The sequence below is a fragment of the Ceratotherium simum genome, chromosome 39 (assembly GCF_057802395.1).
Source record: "Ceratotherium simum simum isolate JZ-2026a chromosome 39, ASM5780239v1, whole genome shotgun sequence".
Lineage (NCBI taxonomy): Eukaryota > Metazoa > Chordata > Mammalia > Perissodactyla > Rhinocerotidae > Ceratotherium > Ceratotherium simum.
Genome location: NC_141938.1, coordinates 5,619,394 through 5,630,407, shown reverse-complemented (window position 1 = coordinate 5,630,407; position 11,014 = coordinate 5,619,394). Strand labels below are relative to the sequence as shown.

General features: G+C 55.5%; 1 protein-coding gene across 1 annotated transcript; it reads right to left on the bottom strand.

Annotated features, from left to right (window-relative positions):
• Positions 1 to 3,235: 3,235 nt before the first annotated feature.
• SPC24 (SPC24 component of NDC80 kinetochore complex) lies at positions 3,236 to 8,960 on the bottom strand. The gene is made up of 5 exons (XM_087425443.1): positions 8,785 to 8,960; positions 5,122 to 5,284; positions 4,875 to 4,985; positions 4,659 to 4,735; positions 3,236 to 3,444 (listed from the first exon to the last, which is right to left on the bottom strand). The coding sequence occupies exons 1-5, from the start codon at positions 8,942 to 8,944 to the stop codon at positions 3,338 to 3,340; spliced, it is 618 nt and encodes a 205-aa protein (XP_087281569.1). The 5' UTR covers positions 8,945 to 8,960; the 3' UTR covers positions 3,236 to 3,337.
• Positions 8,961 to 11,014: the final 2,054 nt, after the last annotated feature.

Genomic DNA, 11,014 nt, shown 5'->3' with positions numbered 1-11,014 from the left:
TCTGGATCACTGTCTCCACACTATGTCCCCTGGGGGCTCAGGTCTGGGCTCCAATGACACCTGTCCCCTGGGGGCCTTTTATAGAGCCTCCCCGCAAAGAGCAAACAGCCACAGCACTTATCACTAACTGAGATGATCTCATTCGTCGGTCGGGGTTAGGAGCACAGACTCTAAATCCAGTTCAAACCCCGGCTCTGCCACCACCAGCAACGAGACCTTATACAAACATCGTGACCTCTCTGTGCCTCAGTTTCCTCCCCTGTACGGAAACACTGAGCCTGGCACATGGCACCCACTCGACCCGGTTCGTCATGGCCTCCACTGGACTGTGGCTCCCTAAAGGTCACAGACGCCCAGTCCACATTTCTGAGTCATGGGGTGGGGGGTGGGGTGGTGTCCTGGGGTGGACCAGCGCGGGCCACACACGGAGGGTCCCCAAGAGCCCAAACATCGTCATGTCGGTGAACCCTGAGCCCGTGGGAGGGGCAGGGTGCGGCTACCCCCTCGGCTGTCCTCCCCCAGAAACATTAATTTTAAGGCAGGTGGGCCAGGCCTGCGGATATCCGACCCCGACCGCCGGTCAGTAGTGACTTTGAGTAGCTGGGACTCCAGCCGCCCCGTCACCCTCGAGGGCCCGGTCAGGCGCAGGCGTGAATCCCAGTCCTCGCTTGGTCCCTCTGCCTGGGTGACTTTGGACGAGGGCAGCCGCCTGAGGCTGGTTCTCATCTCAAAAGCCCCACTGCGGGCCCCGACTCCAGGGGCGTGACGGTCCTGAGACTTTGGCAAGTGACTGCACCGTGCCGTGCCTCAGTTTCCGCATCCGGACAGCAGAACCTCCTCCCTGGTTTGGGATGGTGCTGGGCCGTTGCAGGAGGAACGGGCGGCGCTGCGGGGTCGTCTGGGTTCTGCAGGCGCAGGGCGGGTGACCCGGTTCCCCACCCCCTGGTCCCGGGGCCGAGAGGCTGGCTCCCGCCCGGCGGGGCTGGGCCGAGGGCTCCGGGGAAGAGCCGGTCGCCCCGAGGGGCGCAGCGGCGCTCTCGGGGTGGGGGGCGGGGGCCGGGCCGTGAGTCAGGGCCCAGGCACGCGGAGGCCGGGCCTCCCGCGCTGAGCTCAGGCGCCGCGCTCAGCCCGCCCAGCGCGTCGCGCGCCCACCCAGTCCCCGGCCGCCGCGGGCCCCGCGCGCTCCAGCCTCCCCCGGCCGCCTGCGTCCCCCCGGGAGACCCAGCGCCGGGCAGGCGGCAGCTCCGCGGCCCCTCCCGGAGCACAGCCAGGGAGAGCAGCCGGGGAGGCCCGGGCCGGGCGCAGGGGCCTGGGTCTGCACGTCTGGCTGAACCGCAGGGAACTCCGCCTCTCCGCCCACGAGGACTCCGCTGGGCCGGCCCCCGCGCGGGGAGCGCCCCCGGCCCGGCACCCTCACTCTGCGGGTGGGCAGGCGGAGGCCACCTCGGTGACGGCAGCTACCCAGCTGCCCGTGGCAGACGACTGAGCGGTTCCCGCGGAGGCTGCCCGGGCGGGAGGCCTGGTGTGTGGCCCCCAGCTGTCACGACAGGGGCGCGCTGCTGGCATCTAGAGGGCGCAGGCCAGGGATGCTGCTACATGCCCTACAATGTCCAGGACGGCCCCCACCGCAGAGAATGACCCCGCGCCAGGGCCAGCGGGGCTGAGGCGGCAAACCCCGGTCTAGGTCGTCTTTTGCCCTTTGGGGGCCGATGGGACAAACGGGGGGCTCTGCTCCCACTTCACGCTGTAAAAGACTCTGTGGACTTTGAAAATGACAACAGTCCCGAGGGGCTCGTGTGAACGTTGACTTGAATGTGTAAAGCCAGGCCCTCGGCATAAAAGCAGGGCCTCCCAAGTGCTTCTGGGAATCGTTGTGGGCCGGATGGCCTGGGGCCTCTCATATTTGAGGGACGGACTAATGACCCCTCTGTTTGGGGTCTATCTCCCCAGAGCCTGACAGACAGGCTTCCTCGCCCTAGGACCTCCAAGGAGCACTGGAATGGGCTGTTTTTAGTGCCCACTTGATGGGCTCAGGTGCTGCTAGAACTTACTGTTCCCTTCACCTAAAATGCCCCTCTCTGATTGAAAAAACCTAACAATTCAACTGTACAGAGGTGCACACAACCCAATACCCAGAGGTTCATGTGACCAACAAAGCTTCTGGCTTCGGGCAAGGCTGTATCCAGGAGGCAAGTGGTGTCAAGGGGACCCTATGTTCCACTCTCTACCCTCAGGCAGGGAGGCAGGCTGCAAGCTTCTCACTCTTAGTAGTACCCCAATCACTGAGGATGGAGGATAGGTTAACACATCAACTGGCTGGCCCAGGCCTGGGTTGCATGCTGAATCAGTTAGGGTTTACTTTGGCTGTCTGTGATTGAAAAACCAAAATAACAATGGCACACACAAGATAGTTTACCATCCCACCCCCCCAATCCAGCACTGATACCAGGATTGTATCACCCCTAGAGGACTGCACTCCTCCTTAAATGTGACAATATGACTGCCAGGGCTCCAGCCATCACACACAAATTCCAGAAAATAGAGGGGAGGGGAAGGGAAAGGGTATACTCCCTTGCCTTTTAAGGATCCTTTTACAAATCTCATACAACACTTCCCCTTACATTTCATTGGCCTGAACTCAGCTGCAAGGGAGGCTGGGAAATGCTGTGTTGTGACTGGGTGGCTAAAGGGGTTCCCTTACTAGGGAGGAAAGGGAGAACAAGTATTAGGGAGGCAACCAGTGGTCTCTGACCCACAGCCCACCCTGGAGCCAGGCATGGGCCCCTATACATCCCACAATGTAATCTCTTCATGACTGACTCATCCTTTCAAGTCTCGCCACAAAAGTCGCCTGCATCCTCCAGGCAGCAGGGCCCTGCCCTGGACTCTCTCTAGCTCAAGGGTGGCACCTGATCACTCTCGACTCCACCATTAGCCGAGGGGATCCTTGCCCCTCCATCTGTGTCTTGGGTACCCAGCCGTTCTGGGTACACAGTGGCGCTCAAAGACGTGCCCGGAATGGATAACAAAGGGCCGAACTTGAATCACGAATGACAAAGACCTGGACTTTGTCACTGTTTACTACGGTGGCATCTGTCCCGTGTTGTCACTGACGGGCAGTCGCGGGCCCAGCACAGTGAAGTCAGTCTGCTACAGTTACCTGGCCGAGGACGGTCCAGCATCTGAGGCTGAAATCGGGAGCGGGGGACGGGGAAGCAATCCAGTAAAAAACTCATTTACGGATCAACATTTCATTTCAAGCTGATCTCACCACGGAGGCACCGCCCACCCACCAGGCAGACTCCTGCGCGCCGGACGCAGTGCACGGGGCTCCGGGCTACCACTCCGTGTCCACCAGGCTCCAGAGATAGTCGCTCACGAATTTCTTGGAGAGCTGGGTGCCGTCCAGGTGCAAGGGCTGGGCGACGCTGGGGCCGTGATGGACTGCGGGCAGATGTAAGGAATCCAAGCACACACAGCCCTCCCACGGCCCCCGGGGAAGGAGATTGCCTTTAAAAGTTTTCTTCAGCTATTTGGAGACTGAAACAAATTTTCACGGAAAGTTAAATTCTGATAATGCACTGTTTTTTTAAAATTGTGGTAAATATATATAACATAAAATTTACCATCATAAACGTTTTTTTGGCTGAGGAAGATTTGCCCTGAGCTAACATCTGTGCCAATCTTCCTCTATTTTGTATGAGGGTCACCACCACAGCGTGGCTGATGAGTGGTGTAGGTCCACGCTCGGGAACCAAACCTGGGCCGCTGAACTGGAGCGCGCCAAACTTAACCACTAGACCATGGGGCCAGCCCCCTCATCGTAACCATTTTTAAGTGTCTGGTTTAGTGGCATTAAGTACACTCACATTGTTGTGCAACCATCACCACCATCCATCTCCAGAACTTTCTCATCTTCCCAAACTGCAACTCTGTCCCCATTAAACACCAACTCCCCATCCCCCTGCCCCCATCCCTGGCCCCACCATCCTACTCTCTGTCTCTGTGAATGTGACTCCTGTAGGGACCTCCTACGAGTGGAATCACACAGTATTTGTCTTTTTGTGTCTGGCTTATTTCACTCAGCATCATGTCTCAAGGTTCATCCATGGTGTAATGTGTCACAATTTCCTTTCTTTTTAAGGCTGAATAATATTCCATCATATAGATGGACCACATCTTATTTACCAGCTTTCTTTTTTTTTTTGGTGAGGAAGATCAGCCCTGAGCTAACATCTGTGCCCATCTTCCTCTACTTTATATGTGGGACGCCACCACAGCATGGCTTGACAAGCGACGTGTAGGTCCACACCCAGGATCCAAACCTGAAAACCCCGGGCCGCCAAAGCGGAGCGCGTGCACTTAACCACTACGCCACAGGGCCGGCCCCTATCCACTCCTTTTCTGATGGACACCTGGGTTGCTTCTGCCTTTTGGCTGTTGTGAAAAGGCTGCTATGAACATGAGATCACAAACATCTATTCGAGTCCCTGCTTTTGATTCTTTTGGGCGTTTATACTCAGAAGTGGAATTGCTGGCTCACGTGGTAATCCCACGTCTCATGTTTTCAGGATCTGCCGTACTGCTTCCCACAGCGGCTGCACCATTGACACTCCCACCAACAGTGCACAGGGTCCCCCTTTCCCCACAAAGGATACTGCCCTTGATCATCCCCGGCTCACACTCATAATCCCACTCGATTTTACTGATTCGGTGATAGAGCTGAGCCACGTACCTGTACAAGGAGACAAAAACAAGAGAAGAGAAAGTTACTCCAGCGTCGACTCCAGCAAAAAGCTGTGGGAATGAAATCACACACAGACACGCACTCACACACGCAGACACGTGCTTGCACACACGGCTGTGGCACCTACACGGCTGAGGGGATGGTGACCGTCGTGTCCTCGTCCACGCCCCTCTCCTGTCTCTCCAGGTCGGCCTCGATCTCTCTGAGCTCCTCCAGCTCCCGGGTGAGCTGAGTGGGGCTGCCAGTTAAGGAGCCTCGCTGTGGCGGGAGGGCTGCACGTGCTAACCCGCCAGGCCGGGCGAGGGCCTTTGGCTCCGAGCATGTTTTCTGGTGTGAACGAGCTCCCGCCCCCCAGCCGCGCCCCGAGTTTCCACGCACGCAGGAAAGGATATAGGAGGCTGGCCTTCAGACGGGCGTCCTCCTCGCCGGCCCTCTGAAGCTCGGCCTCGAGCTGCTGCAACTCAGCGCCTGCCTGCTGCGCCTGCTCCTTAGCGTCAAGAAGGCCTTGGGCCACTTCCTTCTCAGCATCGAGGATCTCTGCGGGGCGGAGGGAGGGCTGCGACCCCTCAACGGGGCGCCCCGGAGTCTGTCCTTCCCCGGGGCAGCCTGGACCACCCATCGACGGCGAGGTCCCCACTTCCCTGCCTGGAGCTCCCTGACCCGTCGTCCTACTTCCTAACGCCCAGCAGATGGGTCCACCTGGACCTCACACAGGTGCTTTCCTTCCACAGAAACACATCTGAACCCACCAGAATTAATAACGATAAAATGCACTCCTTCTTCCCTCGACTGACGATTGGATTAAGAAAATGTGGTATATATATACAATGGAATACTACTCAGCCATAAAAAAAGACAAAATCGTCCCATTTGCAACAACATGGATGGGCCTGGAGTGTATTATGTTAAGTGAAATAAGCCAGAAAGAGAAAGACAAACACTGTATGATCTCACTCATATGTGGAATATAAACCAACACATGGACAGAGAAAACTGGACTGTGGTTACCAGGGCAGAGGGGGTGGGGGGAGGGGGTGGGGGGTGGGCACAAGGGGTGAAGGGAGTCATATATATGGTGATGGACAAACAAAAATGTACAACCCAAAATTTCACAATGTTGGAAACCATTAAAACATCAATAAAAAAAAATATCAATAGCTTTGTTTAGAAGAACTGACTTAGTAAACAGTAAGATAAACTACAATTTAAGAAAGAACCCTTTAACAACAACAACAAAAAAAAGCACTCCTTCTTTGCACACCTAGTCTTATTCATAACGTCACGGCCGAGCCTGTCGCCCGAGCAAGGAGCCCGGGGCTGACTCGCTTTCTGCATCCAGTTAGCAGTCCAGGCCTGGCAGGTCCCCTCGCTTTCCTGGGCCCGGTCCTTCGTCCCCGCGGGGCCACCTCCCTGCTGTGGCCTCTCCCGTTTCCAATCTGCCAATCCCTTCTCTTTGCCCCAGAGTGGCTGCCTGAGAGGCCCCATGTGCAGTCACTCCCCTGCTCAGAGACCTGCCATGGCTCCCCAGTGTCTCCAGGATAAGACCCAGGTCCCTGTGAGCATCTTCACCATCCCTGCCAGCCACCTTTCTCCCTGTTTGTCACCACACCATGTGCTGCTAAATATCTCTGCTCTGGCCACAAAGACGCCTCACCATTCTGCAAACAGGCCACGTTTTTCACAGTCCTGGGCCTGTGCTGCCTGTCTTCTGTGGGATGCCTATGCTCCTGCCCACCGAGCACACTGTTCCCAGCCTTCCAGACGTCCTGGGTGATGCCTGACTCGGGCAGCAGGACCCCCTCCTCTCCCATGACGGCCCCTACCACACTGAATTATTTATTCCTCCTCTTTCTTCCTCGAATCAGCGACTGTATCTCATAGTCACCTTATATGGCCAGCACCTACTCAGAATAAACACGTGTTGAACATCCAGAAAGATCAAAAACACCCTAAGAAGGTTACTATGTTCCTTTCTAGAGAGTCAGAGAAACCGGCCACCTCAGAGAAGGCACAGATGAGCATGCCCCCCAAAGGGCCGGCATTTAAGTGTTCACGAACTTCCATTAAGTTAATTTTTAATCCAAGTATTACCTGTATAGGGTTGTGCAAATTTCAACACACACAGCCTCTCTCGAAGGCTCTCCACTCCCCTGAAGCAGCCACTTTCAACTCCTCGCTGTTTTCTCTGGCACTGACTTTCATATTTCTACATAATTTGCTTACGCGGCTATTTCTCGGTTTGTCTGTCTTAGATGGTGCCTGCTGATTTCCTGTGGGGAGAGCTGAGGGTCTGGCTCTCTTCCGCAGCCTTCCCACCCCTTCTCCTCCACTTGCCCTCCTGACGAACAGCAAGTCTCAGGGAGCTTATCCACAGGCACGGAGCTCCGAGGCTGGGATCTGAACTGGATCCTTCTGATCAGAGCCCCAGCTCTCTAGAACACCGACTCTCGTCTCCCTAGCCCCGATCCGTCTGTTCTGCTACAACCCAGGCTGGGTCAGGCTGATCTTCTCCCCAAACCACAAATGGAGGGGAGAAGAAGAAAGAAAGAAGAGATGGGGGCCGGCTCCGTGGTCTAGTGGTTAAGTTTGGCGTGCTCCGCTTTGGCAGCCCGGGTTCGGTCCTACACCACTCATCGGCGGCCATGCAGTGGCGGTGACCCGCATACAAAATAGAGGAAGATGGGCACAGATGTTAGTCCAGGGCCAGTCTTCCTCAGCAAAAAGAGGAGGCTTGGCATCAGATGCTCAGGGCTAATCTTCCTCACACACACACAAAAAATTAATTCTGACACGTTACACCATGGATGAACCTTGAGAACATTGTGCTGAGTGAAATAAGCCAGACACCACGGACAAATATTGCATGATTCCACTTACATGAAGTCACTAGAGGAGTCAAATTCATAGAGACAGAAGGTAGAATGCTGGATGCCAGGGGCTGGGGAAGGGGCACAGGGAGTTTAATGGAGATTAAGTTTCAGTTTGGGAAGATGAGAAAGTTCTGGAGATGGATGGTGGGGATGGCTGCACAACAATGTGAATGTATTCAATGCCACTGAACTGGGCATTTACAAATGGTTACAATGGTGAATCTTATGTTATCTCAATTTTACCCCCCCCCCTAATTTTGTAGCCTCAAAAACAAAAAAAAGCCCTGGCACTGAGAATAGCAGCAACAATGGGTGCTATTAACAGGCCCATTTCACAGATGAGGAAACTGAGGCTTGAGAGGGAAGCCACGGAGCTGGGACCACAGGGCTCCTGAGTTAACAGCTGCAAGCCAGGTCGGATGCTCTGGGCGAGCCCCTCCCACCTGCAGGAGAGGCTGGATCTAGGCCTCTCTGCAGCGCGTTAAGACATTTATTAGCAGAGGTTTTTTCCCTTTTCAAAGCCTTACATCTGACGGTGTCTTACATTTAATCCGCACCATAGCGCAGGCTCCCTCCCTCACCTCCTTCGAGTTTCTGCTAAAGCATCCTCTTCTTATAAGGCCTTCGCGGACCCGCCCCCAAACATCACCACTCCTCCCTACACGACCAGCTTTTCTCCTTAGCCCATCGCCTCCCGAGAGACCCATTTTTCTTGTTTATCCTCTGTCCTCCCCCCACTAACATATCAGCCCCCCCCCGAGGTATTCTGTCTCTTTTGTCCCTGCTGCCACCCCAAGGCTGGCCCTATGCCAGGCACGCAGCAGGTGCTCAGGAAAACATCTGAGCAACTTCAGGAAGTGGGGGCGCTGGGATTCCTGAGCCCCAGTTCAGACCCTGAGTCCCCCAGCTCCTGCTCGCGGAATGCTCAGAATGGGGCCAGGCCCTGCGAGCTCCTATATTCCCCGCTAAACCCCTGGGAGGGGGCTGCTGTCCTGAAGCCCATTTCACGGGTGGGGTAACTGCGGCTCAGAGCGGGCAGCGCCCACCCGCTGGTCCCACCGAGGAAGAGGGCAGGGGATGGGGGCGCCCGGCAGGGAGCGGGTCTCGAGGCCGGCTGGCCGCCCCTCCCATCACGCAGGCGCGGGCCCGGCCTGGCCCCGGCCTCACCTCGCAGCCGCTGCTCCGCACCGTCTTGCGTCTCCAGCAGCCGCTCCACCACCTGCTCGTGGCGCCCCAGCAGCCGCCGCTGCTGCGCCTCGGCGCGGTTGGTGCCCAGCAGGCTCAGCAGCCCCTGGCTCACCTCCTCCATGTCTCGGAAGGCCGCCATGACTACGCCGGGACCAATCCCGCGCGAATTTGACTGCCCGCGGGGCCCGCCCCCTTCCCGGGGAGACCCGTTTCCATTGGCTTGATCCTCCGTCAGTCACCAGCGAATGGGCGGCCGCTTCAGTCTGACCTAGCGCGCCTGCGCCGGCTCCTCCGTCAGTCATCGGCGATGGCCAATCGGCGCAGGGAGGGGGCGCCTCCGGGAGTCCTGCCTGATGCGCCTGCGCAGACTGGTAAGCGGCTGCAAGGGGCTGACGCTGTCTGTTTCTGCTTAGATCCAGAGACTGGGTGTTGCACACAGGGCGGGCTTCTTGTGGAGGTGACGTTCTACAGTGTGCGTGGGAGATTCACATTAAACAATAAATAAGTAAGTTCTGTAAGAGGCTGCATAGCAAAATGGAGTCTGCACACCAGGTTGATGGGGTTCGAATCCCAGCTTTGCCACTTAATGGCTGTGTTACGAGGGCAAATTACTTCAACCTCTCTGTGCCTCACTTTCCTCCTCAGTAAAATGAGGGCCATAATAGTGCCTACTTCTGAGTTGGCGTGAGGATTAAATGAGGATGGTACCTGGTATTCAGTAAGCACTATATAGGTATTAAATGAAACACACATACGATGCTAGCCAGTGAGGTGCCTTCCTTGCACCTGACACCATGCTGTGTTCCAGGTTACAACCGTGGAAAAATAAAGGGCTCACTTTTGTGACATGTTTGTGAAACTGAGATAAAGAAATCAATTCAGCAGATCATGACCAGCATTTTCTAAAATACAAGGGGAAAAAAATCAGTGCATTGTGTATGGAAAGTTAAACAATCGTTTTGGGAAACTCCCACTCTGCATTTGTGTCCTGGGAGTGGCAGATTGTTTTTTCCAAAACTGGCTACAGAAATAGTTCCAACCTTGCCACTCATCATCATTAGGCAGACTCTAATTCCCCTCCTCTTGAACTTGAGCAGGACTTTGTGCAACAAATAGGACGTGGCTTCCAAGCTTAGGTCAGAAACCAGCATACATCTTTTGCCTGGTGCCAGCTTGCCCTCTCCCTCACTCTCAATTTCGGGATACCCTCTCTTGGAGCCCAGCTGCCATGTTGTGAGGAAGCCCAAGCCATGTGAAGAGTCTCCCAGATAAGGTCCTAGCTGAAGCCAGCATCAACCACCAGACAATAAGTGAGTGAGCACTGAGATGATTCCAGCCCCAGCCTTTGAGCCGTCCCATCTGACACCCGGAGGAGCAGAGATGAGCTGTCCCCAGCAAGCCCTGCTCAAACTGCAGGTTTGTGAGCAAGATCAATGCTGTTGTTTAAAGCCAGTAAACTTGGGGGTAATTTGTTACACAGCCATAACACCTGGATTGCTGGGTCACATGTGAAATTTGTATCTTACTGTAGGTCACATAAAAAACTGTAGAAAGCCACTGCTCTGGTGGCGAAACCTCCCGAGAAGCAAGGAAACAAATGAACAGGATCATTTTAGATGGAACACCTGCTACGAAGGTGGTAAAACAGGGTCGTCGGGTAGAGTCACCAGAGTTGGCATCCAGGGCAGGGAATTGGCTTTAGGTCAGGTGGCCAGGGATGGTCTCCCTGAGCAGGGCACATATGACCTGGGACCTGAGTGATGAAAGGTGCTGGGAAACAAAGCTCCAGGCGGAAGAAAGAGCAAACGCAAAGGTCCGTGAGGTGAGGAAGTTTAAGGAATAGCGAGGAGGTTGGTGTGGCTGGAGAAGAGTGAGCGAGAGGGCTGCCGAGGGCCTGAAGCTTTATTCTGGTGTATTGGGAAACAGTGGAAGGCATTAAGTAGGGGAGAGCTATGGAGTGGACTGGCTCCAGATCTTCCAGAATTGCGAGAACTTGCCGGCAGGCTGGATATACAGAATGAGGAAGAGGAAGAGGATGCTTCCTGGGTGTTTGGCCCAAATACCCGGATGGGTGGTGGTGCTAGTGGCCGGGATGGGAAGGAACAGGCTTGGAGGGGAGGGGCTGCAGGAAATGAAAAGTTTGGGGCAGTTCCCAGTGCCTGGGATATGGCCACATGCAGCTATCCAGGTGATGGTTGCTTGGCTATAG

Excerpts from the sequence above, each read along its gene's own strand:
- SPC24 (XM_087425443.1), bottom strand. The coding sequence starts at position 8,944 with ATGGCGGCCTTCCGAGACATGGAGGAGGTGAGCCAGGGGCTGCTGAGC. Across the intron at positions 5,285-8,784 it reads TGCGGAGCAGCGGCTGCGAG|AGATCCTCGATGCTGAGAAG; the intron begins GTGAGGCCGGGG and ends TCCGCCCCGCAG. Across the intron at positions 4,736-4,874 it reads GTCACCATCCCCTCAGCCGT|GTACGTGGCTCAGCTCTATC; the intron begins GTAGGTGCCACA and ends CTCCTTGTACAG.